The 23,027-nt window shown below is 43.5% G+C and overlaps 1 protein-coding gene across 1 annotated transcript in view; it reads left to right on the top strand.

The window, feature by feature from the left end:
- Positions 1–23,027, top strand: part of DOCK1 (dedicator of cytokinesis 1) — a gene marked incomplete in the record, with an annotated part of 4,741,214 nt that overhangs the window by 628,116 nt on the left and 4,090,071 nt on the right. Inside the window, 1 exon segment of the mRNA XM_044056178.1 lies at positions 1,811–1,826. Within this exon segment, the coding sequence (XP_043912113.1) occupies positions 1,811–1,826 (16 nt within the window).

Raw genomic sequence — 23,027 nt, 5'->3', positions numbered from 1 at the left:
GGGTGCAAGCTTGAATACAACTGCGCAGATGGCTTTCCTTACATCAGAAAAGCAAATTCATTTGGTGACTTACTTCAAACAGGTGGCCACAAAAACCCTGCTATCTGCAAGGCAAATGATGCAAGCCTTGGGGTACATGGCCTCCTGCATTCTTCTAATTCCATATGCAAGACTGCATATGAGGAAATGTCAGTGGTACTTAAAAAGTTTATGGAGTCAACATTGTCACAGCCTGGAAACAGTGATTCCTATCATACCTTGCCTGCGCCCAGAGTTCCTATGGTGGGCAGAATCCTGCCACCTAAACAAGGGACTGCCATTCACACCACCCCTGCCTCCCAAACCCTAACTGCAGACGCATCAGACTATAAATGGGGGCTCATCTGGCAGGGAAGTGCATTCAGGGCAAATGGAGCCCAAATGAAATGCACCTTCATATCAATCAAAAAAAAATGCTGGCTGTACAGAATGCACTGACAGCCTTCAAGGACTTCCTTCATCCAGGACAACTAGTGATAAAGACAGACAACACCACAGTTATGTGGTACATAAACAAGCAGGGGGTTTACACATTCCTACCCCCTCTGCAGACTAGCCATGGCATTGTGGAACAAGGCCTTGAGCTACCAAGTACAACTACAAGCTCAATTCCTGCCAGGAAAGCAGAATATTCTGGCAGACGAACTAAGCATAAATCTCATGGACCCACATGAATGGAGACTGGAACCATGGATATTCAACATGTTGACATGCAAATGGGGGAGCTCAGACATGGATCTTTTTGCCTCACCCCAGAACTACCAGTTGGCAAAATTTGCGCAAGAACTCATCGCAAAAAAGCCTGGAAAGTGGATGCTGTGTCCTTCAGCTGGAAAAACCTATCATTCTATTCCTTTCCCCCCTCTGCCTGTGCTCTTCAAAGTTCTACTAAAAGTCAAACAGGACAAACCAAAAATTATTTTGATTACTCCAGACTGGCCTCGCCAACACTGATACCCACTCCTGCACAGTGTCACACATTTCTCCATGGCACCTGCGTCAGACACCTTCCTTACTGCCTCAGCAGTAGAACCAAATTCTGCACCCTCAGCTCCAAACATTGAATCTTGCAGCTTGGCTAATCACTTAAATTCCCCCTTAGCATCCCTCAGCAAACCTGTGATGGATGTCATTTTGGAGGCGAGAAGGCCTAGTACAAGGAAATCTTATGCTGACAAATGGAAAAAGATTCTTTGCCTGGAATCCATCTCAAGGATTGAGCACAGCAGTGCCCAATTTACCTCAGATTTTGCAATACTTAACTGAGATGCTTTCTTCCATAAAAATCCATGTTTTAGCCATTTCTGCTCATTACAACACAGAACGCCCCCTTCTCTCTTTCTCTGCTAAAGCAGTATTTCCGAGGGGCCAAAAACTTGAGACCACCCAGGAGAGCTCCAACCCCTGCCTGGGACCTTAACTTTGTATTGGAGAAACTAACTCTACCTCCTTTCGAGCCAGCTGCTACTGCAGACTTAAAATTTCTTTCCTGGAAAACAACCTTCCTTTTAGCAATCACTTCAGCTAGAAGGATATCTGAATTGCAGGTCCTTATAGCAGTGGAGCTTTTCATCATCTTTCATGCGGACAGGGTGTCACTCAGGACCAATCCATCATTCATGCCCAAGGTGTTATCCAGTGTGGCTCTTAATCAGTCCATTCATTTACCAACTTTCTTCCCCAATCCACAGAACAAGGGGGAGCAGATTCTGCATCCATTGGATGTACACAGACAACTTAGATTCTACTTGGGCAGGACTAAATCTCGAAGGAAATCTGAACTACTGGTAGCATTTGCTGCAGGGGCAGAGGGGAAGGCTATTTCAAAGCAAACCGTTTCTAAATGGATAAGCCATTGTATTCATTTCTGCAGTAAGCACCATGGAAAACCTATCCCCCAGGGGATCAGATCTCATTCCACCAGGGCTGCATCTACTTCTACAGCCTTTCTCAGAGGTGTTCCTACCAGGGATATTCTAGAAGCTGCTACCTGGAGTTCAGTTCATACTTTCACCAAGCATTATCACTTACCAATTTTCTCTAAATCCAGATCTGGCTTTGACAATGCTATTTTGCAGGGCCTTATAGCTGGTTCTAATGCTATATAATTCCATCCTCCCAACCATAGCTTTGGGAATCTACCCAAATGTAATGACTGCAACAGTGAAATATGAAGAACATAGCTCAGTTGTGTATACTTACCATAAATGTAGATGTTTGAGTGTATTCACTGTTGCAGTCCTGGTTACCCTCCCTCCAGCCCCCTATAGGTCTCTTACTATACCTCTACTTTCTTTTACAATGCTTAAAAGCCTTTTTAGTGTATTTGATTTTGTTTGGAGGTATATTTTTGTGTTTTTAATTACTTGTATATATTTTGCTCCCCATTTGGGGGGCACCTGACATCTGGGGCAAGAAAAACTGATGTAATGGCGTCGGCTGCATGTTTTATACCCCTGATGACCTAACGTCATGGAAGAAGGGACAGCAACTGACGCAGGACCCAAGACTTTGTTAACCAGGCCGACTTAGGGCAACCTGCCAGCAGATTGCCCAAATGTAATGACTGCAACAGTGAATACACTTGGACATCTACATTTATGGTAAGTGTACACAACTGTACTTTCTTAGACTCAAAAGTCTTCGAAGCCGCAGGATACCTCTTCTCGGAGCCAGTCCATGGATATTTCACCGGTTTCCACTACATTGAGATCTCCCATTTTGCACAGGTCTCATTCTCCATTCCTATCCTCCAGGTCCACCAGGAGCTTATTTGACGATGACATGGAGCAGGTGGTGTGCAGACTTTTGAAGTTGCCGGTGCTAGCCAAATTATTTTCTGCTCTGACCCATTTGATTCCGGGGCCTACTATACCATTTCTACCCACTGTTGTTCCTCCTTTGAGCCAAGCTGGACCTTCGGAACTGGAGTGCTTGGTACCACTTATTGTGGATCCATCAATTCTGAGACCCCCTTCAGTGATCACTGAGCTGACATCTGCACTGACACTCGGTGCTGTTCGGCGAGTTTGGGAGCCGGTGTTCACAGGTCGGTCCCGAAGGGGATTCTCGGCCCCAGTCCTCTTCGGTGCCAAGCTTACCCCTTGGAGCATTGGCCCGGGTTAGCTTGGCTCCTGCATTGGCCTCTGGTCCAATTTCACTGGGTCCGGTGGCTTCCTCTGTCTCCTTGGAGCTGAGGGAGTCTTTGGAGCCAGTGGAATCCACCTTTGAGATGATAAGTGTGCGGTCTGCCCCTACAGCTCCATATAAGGATACCAGCACTCGGCCCTCTAAGGCATCGGCTGCTGTCTCTGCACCACCCATTCCACAGGACAGCAGAGATCCCCCATTGGGTGAATCCCTCTCTTCCGAGGCCTCCCCAGAATACACTTCTGAGGAGCTCCCTCAGAAGAGAAGTTGCAAAAGGAACCACGTAGACTCTCCAGATGAGTCCGTCACTTCAGACACACTGACCTCGAGGAGTCGGAAGGGTCCCCCGGTCTTCCTCTGATGATATCTCATTTGCAAATATTCTAGAGATCCTGAAGCAGAGAGGTGGCTGGCAGGTCACCACCCTTTGTGATGAGTCAGTGTACCTGAAGGCTTTTGGATGTCATCCTTCAGCCTCCTGGGTGTCTCCGCCTTTCGACGAGCTAATGGACTTGGTCAGTCGAAAGGCATGGGAGTCACCTGACACAATGGAACCAGTCCCTCAGAGGCCAAAAAAATTCTTATCAGCTCCTTTCGGAAAGGATTTCCTCACTAAGGGGGTACCTGTAGATGCTATGGTGGTTGGGAGCAGCAACCAAGAAGGAACTTTCAGAGACATCCTCATCTGTTCATCCTCCGAATATTCTCGAATGATGGACAGGTACGGAAAGCGTGTCTTTTCATCAGTGACCATTACTCTTTCATCGCTGAACTACCTTACTCATTTCACAAGGCCACAGAGAGATCTTCTGAAAGAACTAGGAGATATACTCTACAAGGTACATTGACTGTGGGGGTGAATGAGAATGTCTTCTCCCAGCTGTCCACCTTAAATTCCAACATCATCTCCTTCATGAGGCTGATCTCCTATGCAGCTGATGGAGCGAGCAGGGCAGCAGGTTGTGACATTTCTCCTTAGGAGACACTTCTTTATGCTCTTGTGCAATTTTGTGGAGCCCTTTGTCTACTTTTGTTAATGCCCCTTTTGATGGTTCCTCTCTCTTTGGAACCAAAGTAAAAGACACACTCACCTGATGCGAGCAGGAAGGAAAAACTCTCTCTGCCATTGGAGTACATTTTTCCGTACCTTCAAGACCTTATCCTAAAGGTCAGAAGAGTGAGAAAATGTGGTTCAAAAGATCTCTGAGTTTTCCAGGACACATGGGATGATTCCTTCCCCAGGGGCAGAGGGGGATGTAACAGTAGACGCCATCCTAGAGGCAGAGGGGGCCTGCAGAACCAGGGTAGCCATGATTCCTTTGCGGATGCCCTTATCAGCGCTCCTGAAAGGAGTCCCGACTGCTCTGCTCTGGAGCATCCAGGGGGACATTTATCTATGTACCCAGAAGCCTGGCAAGCTATCACAAGAGACAAGTGGGTACTAAGAATAATATCCAGAGGATATTCCATTCCCTTTTTCGATCCTGTTCCACAGACCAGACCAATCCCAGATGGTTCCACCCAATCTAAGGGAGCAAGCAACTATACAGATTCAAAAGTTGCTGCACAAAAGAGTCATTCAAGAAGTCCCCACAGACCAGATAGGATTCGGAACTTACTCAAGGTTCTTTTTGGTGCCAAAAAGAACAGGGGACTGCAGACCCATATTAGAGCTAAGCAAATTAGGGTCTGTCAAGAAGTCAAAGTTCCAAATGATGACACTGCAGTCTATACTTTCCTTTTTAGGGAAAGAAGATTGGATGTGCTCAATAGACCTTCAAGATGCTTACTACCACATAAAAATGGACAGGGCATCGAGAAGGTACTTAGGCTTCTGGCTGGGAATCGGTCATTATTAGTTCCGAGCTCTGCCCTTTGGTCTCACTACAGCCCCCAGAGTGTTCACCAAATGCATGGCAGTAGTCACAGCTCACCTGAGGTCTCTAGGATTCCGAGTGTTTCCCTATCTAAACGACTGGCTCCTATCTGCCATCACCAAGCCTCTACTCCAACAAGCCAGGGATCTGACTTTGGAAATTTGCTCTCCGTTGGGTATTGGTCAAATTTAAAAATTCGGCCTTGTTGCCCTGTCAACATATTACATTTATAGGTGCAGATCTAGACACCTCTTATATGGTAGCATGTCTTCCAACAGACAGAGTTTCAGCAGTCAGGCAACAGATGCTTCATCTTCTTCCCATGTCCAAGGTGAAAGCAAAGTTAGTTCTAAGATTATTAGGGACATTGGCTTCCACATTAACACTGGTTCCCCTTGCTAAAATGCACATGAGATCCTTCAATGGCTGTTCTCCCAATGGTCACTTCAAGAGTTTCCTATGTCTCACCCTTTCAGGATAATGGAATCATGCAAACATGACTTAAGATGGTGGATACACTCCAGCCATGTGACCATAGGGAGACCCTTTGTTCCATAACAATCCTTAGCTATGGTGGCCACGGACGCTTCCCAGATAGGGTGGGGGGAATTATCTTGGGAGAGAAGTCCAAGGTATATGGCAAGAACATGAGGCTCACTTGCATATAAATGTCCTAGAGAATGAGAGCAGTGCTTCTTGCGTTGCAAGCACTTCATGACTCTCTCCCTCTAGGGACAATTGCAATACAGTCAGACAACATATCTGTGGTTTGGTGCATAAACAAGCAGGAGGGACTACCCTCTTTGTTGTGAGGCCCTAAGAGTTTGCAATGGGTAGTTTCTTCCCAGTGCTTTCTGATAGCAACACACATTCCGGGGAAGTCCAGTGTGATAGCAGACAAGCTGAGTAGGGCAATTTTAATGCCTCACGGGTGGTGTCTCAATCAGATTTTTGTTGAAAAGGATTTTCCGAACATGGGGTCTGCCTTGCTGTGATCTTTTTGCTACACCATGAATGCCAAGTGCCACAACTACTTTATCCTAATCCCCCTTCCGGGGGAGACACCGAGAGATGCACTTGCTCACGATTGGCCCTCGTGACTTCTATATGCCTTTCCTCAGTTTCCTCTCATACCCAGAATCATTCAGAAAGCACAGTCCTTGGGATGCAGGGTGATTCTCATTGCTCCTTATTGGCCTCATCAAGTTTGGTTCCCCTTCCTTTGACCTTATCTTCAGGAAAAGCCTTAGACTCTGGAACCAGTTCCAGACCTGCTGACATACGTCAGGTGCGCGTCTTCCCTCTCTCCACACCCTCAACTTGACTGTTTGGCTGCTCCACTTCCCAATGTAGTCAGGCTTCAGAATTTCACTCCAACAGTTAAACACATCTTGATGTCCTCTCAACACTTCCACCAGAAAACTGTTTTCTAGCAAATGGAAAAGGTTTTCCCTCAGGGCTCAAAATGGGAATATTGACCCTTTTTCTGCACCTGTTCACTCTATTTTGGAGTTTTTGGTGGAAATCTTCCAACAGAGTTCAGCTGCAGCAACTATCAGAGTACAACTCGCTGCAATCTCAAATTTCCACATTGGTGATCCTACCTCAAACTTAATGTCACACAGGTTGTGTAGAGCCTTCTTGAAAGGTGCCTCCTTATTAAGACCTCTCTTTAAGGAACCCTTCCTCCTTGGGATTTAAATTTTGTTCTGTCTCACCTAATGTTTACCACCTTTTGAACCCTCCTCATCTTCAGACCTCAAGTTCCTTTCCTGGAAGACCATTTTTCTGGTTGCTATAACATCTGCTAGAAGAGTATAAGAGTTGCAAGCCCTATCCATCAAACTGCGATATTTAATATTTCATAAAGATAGGGTATAATTGCCAACTAATCCATCCTTTTTACCTAAAATCTCTTCAACTAGCATAAATCAATCTACTGAGCTTCCAGTGTTTTTTCCTAATCACAGCAACAAGGCAGAATACAAATTTACATCAACTGGACGTGCACAAACAACTCAGATTCTATTTGCATAGGACAAAAGATTTTAGAAAATCTGACCAGTTGTTTGTATCCTTTTCAGGCGCAAAAAAGGGTAGCTGTGTTTCTAAAACTATTCTTTCCAGTTGGCTCTCAAACTGCATTACATTCATCTATACCTCAAATAACAGAGATTTACCATTTAAGGTTAAGGCTCATTCCAGTAGAGCACTGGCTACGTCTTCTGTCTTTCAGGCCAGAATTCCTATGGATAATATTTGTGCTGCAGCTACCTGGGCTACTCCTCCTACATTTATCACTCATAACAAAGTGGATTTGGCCACCAGGGACAGGGCCTCCTTTGGGTCCACTGTGCTTAAAGGTGTACTTTTGTGAGCCACCCAGGGAAAAGGTGCTAGGGATGCTGTCCCATCATTTTAAGAATGAAGGCGAGATAGGACAACATAACATAAAGAAGTTATGTACTCACCATAACGTTCCATGTTTGTTGTCCATCTCACCGTTCATTCTTACGAACCCTTCCTCCTTCCAAAGACTTCTTGTGGACCTAGGGGATATTTTACTCCCCTCAGGAGTTCCTTGCTTCAGTTTGTTTCTCCTTACATTGGGGATAGCATATATTTGTGTGTGTATGTGTGTGTGTTTATATATATATATATATATATATATATATATATATATATATATATATATATATAAAATGTGTGTGTGTATATATATATATATATATATATATATATATATATATATATATATATATGTATGTGTATATATATATATATATATATATATATATATATATATATATATATATATATTCTTTAGAATTCCTTTATTAGTAGCAGCAAACAAGAGGGAGTTACGCCATTGCATTAAGGAATATCTACCTGCTATGAGCAAAGTTCGAGTCTTTCAGCTGTGTATTCGGCCGAGTCGGAGCCGAGGATCAGCTCCGAACCCATCAGTGTAAAAATGAATGGCGAGATGGACAACAAACATGGAACATTATGGTGAGTACATAACTTCATTTTTTGCAGTATTGGAAGACAGGCGCAAGATAAGCTGTATGTCTCCAAATCTATGTCAAAATCAGCCTTTAGCTGGTATGCTATATAGTGGAAGACATCTAACGTAGCTATGGCTAGCCACATGGAACAAAACTAGCTGCACTACTGCTTGCACTTCTGGGTTTCAGCATTGGGTCAGACCAATCATTCTGTGGGCAACATGGAAGTTTTCATGCCATTTTATGTTTCACTGCTGTGTGGATGTTTGTGTACTTGAGTGTGTGAATGTATGAGGGGTGGAATGCTGGTTGTCTGTCACAACCGTGCAAGATACCCTGTAGAAATGCATTTATATGAATGCAGGATGTCTGGGATCAGAGCATCAAAAATGCAAAACCCTGAACTTCCCAACTCCATTGTTACATTTCATGAAAATAAACATCCAGCACCAATGAATGTAGCCACTGTTATGTTGCACTGCTAAGGAAGATCATTGATCTTTAGGAGCAGTAATATCCTAATCTCACTGATGCTAAGGCAGCATCTGGAGATAGAAGCAGAATGCCAGATGTAATAATGCTAGTTGGAGACTGCATTGAATGCAACATTAATGTAGGTACAGCAACAATAGCACATTCTGTTTTAAACTTTCAAACAAACCTCCCCAAGTGACATTTAATACCTGTGATACATGCACAGCAGCATTCTCATAGCGTGTTGTACCGTTAATTACATTATGTACTTGCTGTCAGTAACACATCAGATAACAGTTGACTGTGTGATGGCTGTCAAATATAGGCAGTGCTGTAATGGCCCAAATGACTTGAATTTTTACCTTAGAAAAGAACATTGGTGTGACACAGCCTCAACAAATTCACAGAGTATAAATATTTTGTGCTATTTGCAGTAGTTTACGTAACACTTTCTTTTTGGAGAGAATAGTATTCTATATAGTAGGTGCTGATTAACATCTTCAATATTTTTCTGTTTGGTCTGCACTGCTCTCAGAATATTTGTCACTCTCGGCACTCTGTGTCCCATGAGATTCCGGAGTCTGATGCCATCCCTTAACTACATTCTGAACAAAATGCGCAAGTGTCACAGTGTTTTCAGATTTCTTAGGGAAAACGTCATTGGGAGATTTTCAACACAATATGACTGCTGTCCAGCCTCCCTTGGACATGTCTGTAGAGGGCTGTGAAAGCCCTTAAGACCATCTGGTACTTGCTTTGGCTTTCCTGCTGTGACCTCATTAGAGGCTGGCATGGATCCGGCTACTTGCATGTCCTCGGAGGCTTTTCAAACATCTGTACCTGATGTTGATGGGGGGAGTCTTGGCTGATAATTTCCAAAGGACCAGAGGAGGATTTACCTGATGTTGAGGGGGAATCTTGGCTGATAATTTCCAAAGGACCAAGGGGGATTTCTCAGATTTTAGTGAGGGAGGCGATTCTTACAACTTTTAGAATCATGTCAGGAATCTTATCCTCTGGGGATGTTTCAAGCAGATGTTTCATAGAAAAAGAAACAGCATATTTCCCCTGTTATGAAAGATTCCCATCATGAATGGCAGGCTTTCATTGCAGGTTTATTTAGTGCTTTGATTGCCTTGAAGCCACCTCAAGGGGTCTGTGTTCCTGATCCCCCCTGGTCTTCTACTCCAGTCAAGTAGCATAGAAAGTTGGATTCCTCAGATAAGGATCTGGACTCTGGGGAGAAATCTGTAGCTTATTATTCCCAAATTCCTTCCCCCTTAGACTACAGTTCAGATGAGGAGGATTAATTCCAGATTCTCCTTTGGAAGAGTTCTCCATTAGGGATACCGTTGCCCCCATAATGGACTATTTTAAGTGGAATTGTTCCCAGGTCTGTCTCTGATATGCAAAAAGGTGCTATGACCTCCTACAGATGGAGTCTCCCAAACCATCCTCTGTTCCTCATGGTCTGGCTGCCTTTTTGGATCCCTCTGTAGCCCCTGCCTCTCAGCCTTCTGCACCAAAAAAGCCAGCTTGGTTCTAAAAGTGCCTGAGGATATCAGATTTCTTTATAAATGCCCTTCTGTAGTGTCAGGCACTTCTGACAAGCCATCCAAGTTGCTGCCTTCCATCAAGCTGCTGTCTTCTGATAAGGATAGTAGGGTCATGGAAAGGTTGGGCAAGAAAGTTTACACTGCTGCCACCTTGTCCTTTAGGGCCACTAACATTCAGAGTTGTATGACCGGTATGTTTTGTCTGTCCTTTCTCAGGTTTTTAAGATGGCTTTTGGCCTTCCTTACTGAAGGGAAAGCTTTGCACCTTTCCCTGCTGGCTGCACTTCACAAGTTGCCAACCATTCAGTCAAATGCAGATATGATGCAGCTGATGTTTCTTCCAGGGCTGCTACCTTTGGTTCAGTTATAAGGCATTATCCTTGGTTTTGATGACATCAAGTCCAAACTTTTGGATAACAAAGTCTTCTTGGATCTGCTGCTGACTTATTTCAAGTCCCTCCAGGATAAGTACAAAATTATGCAGGCGCTGAAACATATTTTAGTTTCTCCTATTCCTAAGTTTCAGAGGAACTATCTTTCCAAGTTTGCCTTTTTTCTTGGTCATAATGCCCTCCTCCTAAGGGCAAGAAGGGTTCTAGGCGTGTTCCTCCTGCTATGTCTATTTAAACTCCTGCTTCCCAGAAACCACCATTTCAAGACAAGCCTGGTTCTATTGAACTGTTTTCTTCACACTTCTCTACCTTTTCCAAACTGACTGAGACCCACTTCGGACTCTTACTATTTTATCCATTAGTGATATTTTATGGATTGGAAGTCCCTACTCCTTTCTCAGGCATTCCTCTACCTCTGCAGGATCAGTTTCTAATTTCCCAGAGGTTCTTCACTGTCTTTTGCATCATAGGTTGGTACTAGGCTATCTGCCCTTGGGCCTATACAAGCATAGCCACAACAATTCCCAGGCTATTTCTTCCCACAATATTTACTTCTCTGGACCCCTGTCTAGCAGGGCGACTGACATGATCCCCAGGGTAAATTTCCTATCTCCCATCCAATCATCAAGTTCCTTTTGAAGAGGGCCAAGGAGGCACTCTGCTTCACATGTATGGGCAGTCTATTTCAGAGTATGGTGAGTCTCTGGGTCAGGAACCTATCCCTCCAGCATATTTTGTTCATTGTGATGACTAAGTTTAGATCCCTGGAGCATGTGGCTCTGAGGGTTTGGGATTTCCAACAGCTCAGGGTTTGACATGGCCTTGTATGCTAAGCAGAGATCGCCTCTGAGTAGACAATATGCCACAGAGTATAGCTGGTGGTTTTTTAGTCGGTCAGCATATGGCATCTGCTTTAGGCTTGTGATTCTTTTAGTGAGGTATTTCTCTGGCCTTTCCAGCTGTTGCAGATGTCTTGTGAGGTACATACCAAATGGGGCATTATACTCTAATGGGTCTAATGAGGGATGAGTACAGTGGGACAATGACCTCCTTTTTTCTGGATGAAAAGCCCTTAGTGACGAGGTGTGCCACATATAGAAGGATTTCCTGACTGTTGTGATGTGGTTATCGAAAGTGAGACCACTGTTCACCTGTGTCCCCAAGTCTCTCATCACACTTTCGATGTTTAGTGTACTGCCACCTATCTGGTAATTCATGGGTACATGTTTTTTTCCAAAGGGGATAACTATACATTTCTTGGCATTAAGCTTGAGCCCATGGCTCTGGCACCAGGCATCTGTTTCTGTGTGGCCCTTTTGTAGAATGTCCACATCATTTGGGGAATCAGTAATGGCTCCCAGTTGGCAGTCATCTGCAAACTTTGTTAGCCAGAGTCCAATAGTGTTGGCCTGTACCTCAGAGAAGTAGCACAGAGTAGCATCAGGGCACCATTCAAGCAGTGCTTCCCACCCAGGTAAGAAATGGATTTTATCCCAGAATATTTTTGGTCTCATGAGAATATGACACATGGAGACCAATTCTTGATCTTTCCCCACTTAACACCTTTGTCAATATTCGTTCCTTTAGGATATTATCCTTTCAGGCATTGTTCTCTTCTATTTTCTTGGGTATTTCTGATGTCTCTGGATCTGAAGGATGCAAATCTTTACATCCTCATCCATCCCTGTTTTCAGGAAATTGTTTCTCTGTCTCTTCCTTGCATTTTCAGTTTGCTGCTTTGCTTTTTGGCATCTCTACTACCCCAAGGGTATACATCAAATGTCTGTCTCCTGTCATTGCTTTTTGGAGGATTTAATGTAGTCATATTTTTCCTATGTAGATGACCTGCTTATTCAATCACTTTCTCCCAGCAATCTGCTTCAGTATCTCCAGTTTACTACTTGCCTATTGCACAGTCTGGCATTCACCATAAACTTCCAGAAGTCAGTTTTGAAACCTTCCCAGGATCATATTTTCTTTGGATGCAGGTTTCAGACAGTTCCCGTGTTGTCATGTCTCCCTGCCCCCAAGCCTCTCTGTTAATGTTATTCCAATCCCTTCTTCCTATGGCATCTGTCATGGCCAGGGAATTTCAGAGTTGTGTGGTTCATGGATTTCACTATTCCCATGGTCCCTATCGCCAGGCTGCATATGAGGAAACCTCATTGGTACCTCAAATTGATGTGGTTTCATCATTGCCAACCCATGGATTTTCTGGTGCATTTTCTTCCCTGTCTCAAGCTTCAGTGGTGAATTCAATTCTCTCTCTATCTGTGGCTTCCTTTTCAATCTCCATTTTCCATTCAAGAGGCTTTTTCAGATGCCTGTGACTGGGGATGGAACACCTCCTGTGGCACTCTGAAGGTTTAAGGTCTTTGGCCTCCTTATCAGAGGTCAGACCATATCAGCATAAAAGAAGAATGCACTGATTCTGGCTCTGCAAGCTTTTCACTCCCTCTTTCATCCCTGGCCCTTCAAAGTTTTCACTGACAGTATTACTGAGCAGACTAGCTCTAGAGATCTGCAGTCTGAATATCCAGTATCAAGTGACTCTTCAGGTTGTTTACATTCCCTCAGAGCACAATCTAGTGGCAGACTCCATGAGCAGGTTCAACACACAAGCTCATGAAGAGATGCTTCACAGAGATGTGTTACTGGACATTGTCCATCGTTGGAGTATTCTTCAGGTATCTTTTCACCTCCCCTCTGAACACAAGTTCTACACAAGGTCATGCAGGACTCTCTCAAAATCTTATTGGTAACTCCCTTTTGACTAAGCAGTGGTTCCCCATTCTTTATCACTTGGAAAAGGGCAATCGCCACAAGTTTCCTCACCAGGTGGATCTTCTTTCAGAAGACAAGGGATCTCTTATCCAGTCTCCCCTCTCCACTCTTCAATTGACACTGTGGGTGATAGGGTTTTGATCTCTTTTAGGCACTTCTTTTTTGAGGACATGGTTCTGCAGTAGGCCAGGAAGCCCACATCTAGAAATTTGTCTGTCCAGATGGAAAAGATTTTCTGTCTGTTGCCTCTCATGCCATCAGGATCCCGTAACTGCAGAAGTTCCTCTAGTTCTCTTATTTGTGTGATCTGCTACATGCTGTGTTGGCATATTGTTTAAACGTTGTCTCCTGCCCTTGAATCCAGCTCTGGCCTTTAGATTTGAGTTCAAGCAGTTAAAGGCATCCTTTATATCAGGCCTCCCAGGAAGTCTGTTCCAAATTCTTGACACCTCTGTTTTGTACTTGAGAAATTGAACCAGACACCTTTTGAGCCTTTTTCAATTTCCGTACAGCACTGGCAATTGAAGACGACTCTTTTGTTTCTTACTTCAGCCAAGAGTGTGTCCAAACTACAGGATCTCATGGCTACTCATCCTTTTTTAGTCAAAGAGACAGGGTGTGACTTCATATTAATCTTTGTTTCATACCCAAGGTTGTTAATAAGTTATCCCTCAATCAGTCTGTTTACTTACCTTTGTTTATTTTTCCTTCTCCACAGTCTGCCAGCAAGAAGGTTCATTAAACCTTGGAGTAGCATAGACAGCTCAGATTTTGTTTAGACAAAATGAAAGTTATTCACAAATCTGAGCAGTGTTTTGTATTTTTTTTCATCGCAGGACTTTGGGTTTTGCTATTTCTAAGCAAACCATCTTTTCCTGGATTTCTAAAGCTATTTTCTTCTGTGCTTTCTGTGTCAGTTGTGGCTCCTCATCTGTAAAGGCACATTCTACTAGGGTAGTTGCCTACTCTGCTGTCTTTTTCAAGGGTCTGGATACCAGTTCTATCCTAGAGTCTATTTGGTTCATTGTTCATACTTACACTTAACCTTACGAGTTGGAGTTTATTTTCAGGGCCAGAGCAGGTTTTGCCAGGTGTATTCTGAATGGGTTTGTGATTGGTTCCTGTCTGCCTTCCTCCTCCCAGGCTTCCGTTTGAGTTCTTGAACCCTTCCTAAGGTGAAGAATACTGCATATAGAAGGGCATATTACATTTGTGTAAAATCTTGCCATAACAGTATGTGATGTTCATCGTGCATACAGCTGCAGTCATAACAGATGGGTTTTCCTGCCATCAGGCGGGTCCTCGGTCGGCTGAATTCCAAAGTCTAGGTCCGGCGTCGGTTGACGTCGCTTCCTCCCTGACGTCAGTGCGACAGGAGTATAAAAGAACCAGCCGACACCATTTTCTTCAGTCTTTCTTGCCGCGCGGTGCCCAAAGCAGAAGCAGTTCGCAAGTGCTGGTCGGTCAGCTCCTGAGATTATGAATATTTTTCAACCGAAGTCTCCTTGAAAGCTAAGTACCCCATTGGGGAAACTTTTCTTGCCTCAGACTGATGTAGGGCAAAGTTAATAATTGCATTTCATGTAGGAAGCAAATACCGCATAAGGATTTTCATTCCCTCTGCATTTCTTGCTTAGGCCCAGACCACGATGTCTCGGCCTGTCGTTTTTGTGCTACATTCAACAGACGCGCTATTAAGCGTTGGGCGTAGTTCGCCCAACACTATTTTGGCAAAAAATTTAATTACATTATGTCGTCGGATACTCCGACTCCAGTTTTGAGTAAAAGATGCAAAGATAAGGACCGACATAAGAGGTCCGTGGCTTCTACCGACACCACGCCAAAGCCGACTACTGGTGGTCCGGTTCTCTGAGGCGCCTACGTAGCCCCTGACTACCGACGACACTTCATTGGTGGTGTCTACTGTGCCCGAGGTCGCAGGCTCTAAGGCCCACACCCTGACTACAGATAACGAAGCCACTCTTGGCGGTGAAACTCAGAGTTTAGACAGGTCTGCCACCTCTCAAGGTGTCTTCAGGCCTTCCTCTTCTTTTTCCATCAAGGCTTTCACTAAGTCTAAAGCAGCCATGCATACTAAAAGACAAGCTCCACAGGGCCCTTCTCAAGGCCCCATGCCTAAAAAGCAGATGCTCAAAATGGCTGAGGATTTGATTACTCTTATCAGGGGTTCTCAATCCCCCCCGGACAAAAGGCCCAGAGTGGAGGAAGAATCCCCCTCCTCGGACCAGGCCTCCATTATTTCAGAACATTCTGATGACCAGGAACATTCATACTCCCCTTTTGAAGATTCTGATGCAGAGGAGTCCATTCCCTCGTCTCCCTCCCTGAGGATTACTCTTTTGGGGAAACCTCACATACCTTGAGGGAACACTTCCACTGGGAAGGCCAAGAGTACTCAGACTCCAAGAAAAGGCTTAGGGATTTTCTCTTGCTCCCTCAGCACAGGCCTCTGGCTATACCTCCTGTCTTAGACATTCTAGATGTGTATTCGGAGGCCTGCCTTAACCCAGACTCTTTACCTCCAGCTCCAGTCCAGCCTGACAGGTATTACTGGGTTCCTGACTCACACCAATTCCTATACAAAAGCCATGCGGCTGACCCAGAAACTATCTCACAGGGCCCCAAGGGATTTAAGGCCTCCACTGCTAAAAATCCATTACCTTCAGAGAGAGATTCCAGAGCTTTAGAAAGGTGGGGGGAAAAGGTGTACACCTCGGCCACCTTAACTATGAGGGCATTAAACTGTCAGTTCCATATGTTAAAGTACCAACAGTTTCTGTTATCACAGTTGAGAAGCAAAATGTCACAACCTGAACAACCAGACTTGAAGGAGTTGCAGGATTTGATACATAGTGCAGAACAAGTGGGTAAACATACCTTGCAATGTGGTTTTGATGCTTTACAGGCCTCATGTAGTAGAGCTGCTGTTACAGGATCAGTCATACGTAGACATGCCTGGCTCAAAGAGCAAACCTTACCAGATCATGTCAAAGCTATATTACTAGATGCCCCTCTGCAAAAAGATGTATTGTTTGATGTTAAAGCTGAGGAGGTATTAAAGAAAATGGAGGAAAAGGCAAAATCAATGCAAACAGTGAAAGATTTCCTACAGGTACAACCTCCATGTTTCAGTAGAAATTGGCCTTCCAAAAATTGGTCCTTTCCAGCCACGGACAGACCCCAAAGAGGTAGATACAGGTGCCCGAGGGGCAGAGGGCAATCTCAAGGATTGTTTAGAGGCAGATAATGGCAAGCACCTGCACAAAGAGGTGGTGAGGATAGTTCACAGCCATTCAGAAAGCAGACCCAATGACTTTCCCTTTTGCATGCCAAGCAAGGCTCAAATGGCAGCACCTTTAGGCGGAAAACTGGCATTATTTTCGATAAATTGGCATATTGTCACAAAAGACAAATGGATCCTGGACATTATAGACAGAGGCTACAGATTCCACTTTCACACCCTTCCAAAAATGAGAGGCATGCCAAACCTGCCACACAATCAAAGGGCATAGGCACAAAAACAAATTTCATATCTCATGGACATGAAAGCTATTCAAGAGGTACCTGCACAAGAACAGGGTCAAGGTTTTTACTCCAGACTATTCTGATACCAAGGAAGGGAAAAGATTGGAGACCTATTTTGGACCTATCCATCCTAAACACATTTTTACTCGTGCCAAAATTCAAGATGCTCACATTACAGCAGCTTCTTCCCATGCTGGGCAAGGAGTCTTGGCCGGTAACATTGGACCTCAAGGAGGCAGACCTGCATGTCCCAATTAGACAAGATTGCAGAAGATACCTCAGATCTCTTGCAGGTTCATCCCATTATCAATTCTCTGCATTGCCCTTTGGCTTATCTACTGCGCCCAGAGTGTTCACGAAATGCCTGGCATCAGTAATTGCCTACTGCAGACTTCAAGGGATACAAATATACCCATATTTGGACGACTGCCTGATCCAAGCGGACAGCAAGCACATACTTCTGAAACATCTGGCTTTTGTAATAATGTTGTTGAATTCTCTGGGATACACAGTCAACAAAAAGAAATCAAGGCTAATACCCTCTCAAACAATAATTTTCCTGGGTGCCAACTTGGACACAAACACCCAGATGGCCTACCTCACGCCAGAGAAACAGGGGCAACTAACTCAATACTTAAGAAAACTAGCAAATTTCACCAGGCTGACTGCAAGGAAAATCCTGCAGGCTCTGGGATTCATGGCATCTTGCATCCTACTAATCCCATGTGCAAAGCTGCATATGAGGAAACTTCAATGGTACCTGAAAAACCTATGGTCTCAACACAGCCACAGTTTGGAAACAATAAATACCACTGATTCCGTGTCTTCAAAAGGAATTTCTGTGGTGGGCTCAAGCATGCCAAAGAAGCACATTTCTCCCATTCTGCAAGCCTCAAGCAAATCAAGTCATCACAACAGACGCCTCTGACTACGCCTGGGGGGCGCACATGACAGACCGGTGCATTCAGGGCAAATGGTCCCAAAAAGAAAAGCACCTACACATCAATCAAAAGGAAATGCTAGCAGTAATAAATGCTATTATAGCTTTCAAAAATATACTGCATCCAGGTCAACTATTGATAAGGACAGACAAACATCACAGTAATGTGGTACATAAACAAACAGGGAGGAACCCATTCATACCCCCTATGCAGGCTGGCGATGTCTCTTTGGAACATGGCTCTGGAATTACAAATAGAACTTCAAGCACAGTACTTGCCAGGCAAGGAAAACACGCTGGCAGACAACCTAAGCAGAAATATGACAGATCCACACGAATGGAAGTTGCATCCTCAAGTTTTTACAGAGATAATTCAAGCATGGGGAAGGCCAGACATAGATCTCTTTGCCTCCCACAGAAATCACCAATTGGCAAAATTCTGCTCAAGGACCTTTCATCCACAGGCCTGGAGAGTGGACGCACTCTCTTTCAGTTGGACAACAATGACAGTTTATGCCTTTCCACCTCTTCCTCTGCTGCCCAAAGTTCTGTTAAAAACCAGAGCAGACAGACCAAAGATGATTCTCATTGCTCCAGATTGGCCAAGACAACACTGGTACCCACTCCTAAGGAGCCTGACGCATTCCCCACCATGGATCCTACCTCTAATGCCTCTTCTACTGACTCAGCACAACTTCAAAACTCTTCACAGTCAGCTGAAAACACTCAATCTGGCCGCATGGAAGATTCTTTAACTTCACAACAGACCCTACTCTCCAAGGAGGTGCAGGATGTCATTTTGGAGGCCAGAAGGCCTTCTACTAGAAAAGCTTACTCCACAAAATGGAAATGGTTTTGTGCCTGGAATGAGAAAAAGGGTCAGAATCTTGGAATACTGAATTTACCTCAAATATTACAGTACCTAGCTGAGATGCTAAGCAGTGGACTTTCATTCTCCTCCATCAAAATCCATGCCTCAGCCATTTCTGCAGAATACAACACTGATCCTCCTTTATTCTCTCACCCCCTCTTAAGACAGTTCCTCAGAGGGGCTAAGAATATAAGACCCCCAAGGAAACAACCAGTACCTGCTTGGGACCTCAATTTCATTCTAGAAAAACTGACCTTGCCTCCTTTTGAGCCAGCTGCATCAACAGAACTGCAATATTTGTCTTGGAAAACAGCCTTCCTTCTGGCTATCACCTCAGCTCGCAGGGTATCGGAGCTACAAGCCCTCATGGCTGTGCAGCCTTTCATCATTTACCATCAGGACAGAGTTTCCTTATGAACTAATCCGTCCTTTATGCCAAAGGTAGTATCCAGGGTAGCTTTGAATCAGGCTATCCACTTACCTACCTTTTACCCTAATCCTCAAAACAATGGGGAGAGACTACTACATTCCTTGGACATCCACAGACAGCTGCGTTATTATTTGGACAGAACAAAGCCTTTCAGAAAATCAGAGCAACTCTTTGTGTCCTATGCTACAGGAGCTCAAGGGAAGCCAATTTCCAAACAGACAATCTCAAAATGGATAGCCCACTGCATACGCTTTTGTTACTCTTTTCATGGTAAAACTGTACCTGCAGGCATCAGATCTCACTCCACAAGGGCCACAGCTACCTCTGCAGCTTTCCTCAGGGGGGTTCCTACCAAGGATATTTTGGAAGCAGCCACTTGGAGTTCTGTACATACCTTCTCTAAGCACGATCACTTACCATTATACTCCAAATCTAGAGCAGGCTTTGCCACTGCAGTCTTGCAGGGCATCCTGGTTCCTCCTAGTTCCACCTAGTGCCTACCACCCCTTTTTTAGCTTTGGGATTCTAGCCATCTGTTATGACTGCAGCTGTATGCACGATGAACATAGTACAGTTTTGTACCTACCATAAATGTAGATGTTAGAGTGCTAATACAGCTGCAGTCCATGTTTCCCTCCCTCCTTCCCCTCTTGGGACAGGCCTAATGGCTAACACCTCCTCATACAACCTGATTGGGGTATTCATTTATGGTGTATTTGCTTGCAACTACTATTTTTTGATTATATTGCATTGCATTATAACATAAGTTTATGTATTGCCTTCCTTCTGGGGGCACCTGACATCTGGGGCAAGAAAAACTGAAGAAAATGGCGTCAGCTGGTTCTTTTATACTCCTGTCGCACTGACGTCAGGGAGGAAGCGAAGACAACTGATGCCGGACCTAGACTTTGGAATTCGGCCGACCGAGGACCTGCCTGACGGCAGGAAAACCCATCTGTTATGACTGCAGCTATATTAGCACTCGAACATCTACATTTATGGTAGGTACAAAACTGTACTTTCTCATCACTGTTGCAGTATTCGCTCCCTCCCTCCTTTACCCTCTGTCATGATTCTTGCCCTGTATTCTATTTCCCTCCTGGCTGAGGAGCCCTTTCTCCTTTTCCTTTTTTGCTTTTCCTATTGGATGCATATTTTCCTCCTTGTCTTTGAGGGTATTCTGTTCTTCCTGGGGCATTTTCAGTTTTGAGTGCTTGCATTCATACATCAGCTTTATGCCCTATGACTTGTGAAGGGGCATACATGTGACCTATGCACCTGTAAGAGCTGAAGGCTTTGGTATACTGGCTGGATATTTGGATATCCTTAGCAGGAGATACCCAAGGTGAAGAATACTGGAACAGAGAAGAGGAGGACAATATAGTGTTATGGTGAAATTGTATAAAACTGCTTTATTTCTGTGCATGCCAGAGAATTTAATACATTACTAGCAATCTAGTTAATCCTGAGGCTAATATGCTACTTCTTCAGAGCAGTATTGCCCTATCCAGATTTCAATGGATATCTTGTCAACACAACATATCTTTCAGAATTAGCATCATTGCCATATAATAGTGCCTTTTATCTGCATGTATTACAGGTGAGTTCTCTTGAGCACTGTTCCACACTTCATGCTTTTGACAGTGAACATCAGGATTATGTAAACAAATATGTGCATGTGAAGTTCATGCAGATAAACTGTGTACGTGTACTTTACCATAATTTTACTTTGGGATATGCTTTTGGTGAATATCATTGGCTAGGTGTCGGCTGTTGCTTTGGTGTTGCACCCCGCAATGGAGAAATGCCTCTCGACTAGCCTCAGTATAACAGAATATTCAGCTACTTGCCTAAGACATTGGTGCTGTTTCTCCCATACTTTGTGAGTGATTGACAAAATGCTAAGGAGAACAGTCAGTACATGAGGAGCACACTTTTGCCTTTTCTCCTTTTATACCCTTCATAACATGCCTTTTAACACAGATATTGTTACTTTTATCATGTTTCACAGTCTGGGCATGCAACATTAATCATATGTCAATAGTTTGTGCTCTTATCCTTCCAAAAAGGTAAGTTAGGCTTTGCAAGAGGTTTTATCTGGAAAGGTTAAGGAATGTGATGAATGTTAAGAAGTCAAGTCTATTACCACAAACACAGTTGACTTAACTATAACATGTTGTTGGGAGTTGAGATTTGTCTTTCATTCAACATTTTTTGTACGGCCATGTTGTATGTGCCTACTATATGCATTTCTGTCACATTGGTCATGCCAATGTGATAGACTGCCCGGAATGTTATACCAGAGGCCTGTCCAAAATCTGCTTATACCCCAACCAACATCAGGCATTTTATGGTTTAGCAGGGATTCTTGGAGTGAATGTGAACAAAAGAGAGGGCTCATGTATATGAGTTGAAATTCCTATGAAAATGCAAGTGCTATATATTTTTTTTCCTCCCTTTGGTTACTTCTGCTTCTTTATCTGGTAGCTCCTATTCTTTTCATACACTGTAGATCCATTGCCGTTCAACTGCATGCACTGCTTGCAACTTGGGGAGTGAGTTGTGTGGCCACTTTTAACTAGGGGAAACAGCAGACCTGTGTGGGTGTGTTTATCTGTATTTATCTGTATAGCTATAGCTTTACATACTATGAGTATACATCTATATGTATATATAGTAGTGGGGAAAAGGCACTGAAGGCAGACTTAAGTGCCGTTTCGGTGTAGTGTCAAATAAGTTCTAAAAGTAAAACATCACTTGAGAGCAAGAAAACATAAAAGTCTTGCTATTAATTCATGTCTGCACTTCCAGCAAGGCTTTCAGACAGGCCTTTATAAAATCTGTCTTCCTTTGTTTTCCAGTAAACTTTTGTTTCTCCCCTGTCTCTTTTCACACAGTAAATCCACCAGTTAACAAATGACCAAGAGTATAGTCTCCTGGTTAAGCTCTCTTTTCTGTGAGAGCTGGTTGACTGTCATACTGTGTACTGCCCTCTTTTTTTTAGTCATCACACAGCAGGTGATTTCACTTTGTTTCTGTTACCTGCTGTGTTGTGATAGAATACATGGTATAGATATCCCAGCTCAAAAAAGTGTCATGTACTTTGTCACACTTCGTGTAGTATGAACACGTTCAGAAGCACGTAAATTATAAAAGCAGTACTTTCATATCAAAGCAGCATTTTCAGAAGAAATTGTGCAGTTCTTAGCTGCTTAACATCCACTCTGCCATAATGCATGTTTGTGCATGTGTATGTCTATATCTGCTTATATTGATGGGTAGATAATACATGCACATTTTTATATTTGTGTGCATGTGTGTGTAAAATATATATATATATATATATATATATGTGTACATATATATATAGATATTTATATATATATATATATATATATATATATATATATATATATATATATATATATATATAGATGTATGTATACAATTTTTTCTAGGTAGCTTCACAGGGAAAAAAGTACTTAGTTTGAGAACCGTTAGTACTTCCAGTGACTGGCATAAAATGTTATATGATTTTTTATTGTAATTATTATTCAACCTGTTCATCATGATAATTCCCTACTACAGTACTGCAGTACCCTTAGATGAGAGGATTATATCTTGTCAACGATATAACTGCTGGCTAGCTTCCATAGCTTCAGGGCACCTTCTTGGTACCAAAACTGCCAAGCAGCTCAAGCTGAGCTGACTAAACAACAAATTTGGGTATGAAGCCCTTCAGAGTTTTACTGCAGATGAAGAGTACACTCCTGTGAGGCTTTTGAGGATCATTGATTGGCTTGTGCTATCCTTTGCTGGGTGCATCCCTTTGGGGGGAAAAAAACTTACATTTTCTTAAAATTGTTTGTGTTATTACTTTCCTCTTCAAGAAAGTTATTTTAAAGTTAGTAATGTGTTTTACCTGACTGCCTGGAGGCTGTAATGTACTTTTAAATGGCA

Source organism: Protopterus annectens, chromosome 14.part0, assembly GCF_019279795.1.
Source record: "Protopterus annectens isolate FY-2018-M chromosome 14.part0, PAN1.0, whole genome shotgun sequence".
Taxonomy (NCBI): Eukaryota; Metazoa; Chordata; order Ceratodontiformes; family Protopteridae; genus Protopterus; species Protopterus annectens.
Note: the sequence above shows the minus strand (reverse complement) of the source record. Positions and strands in the feature narration are given on the sequence as shown.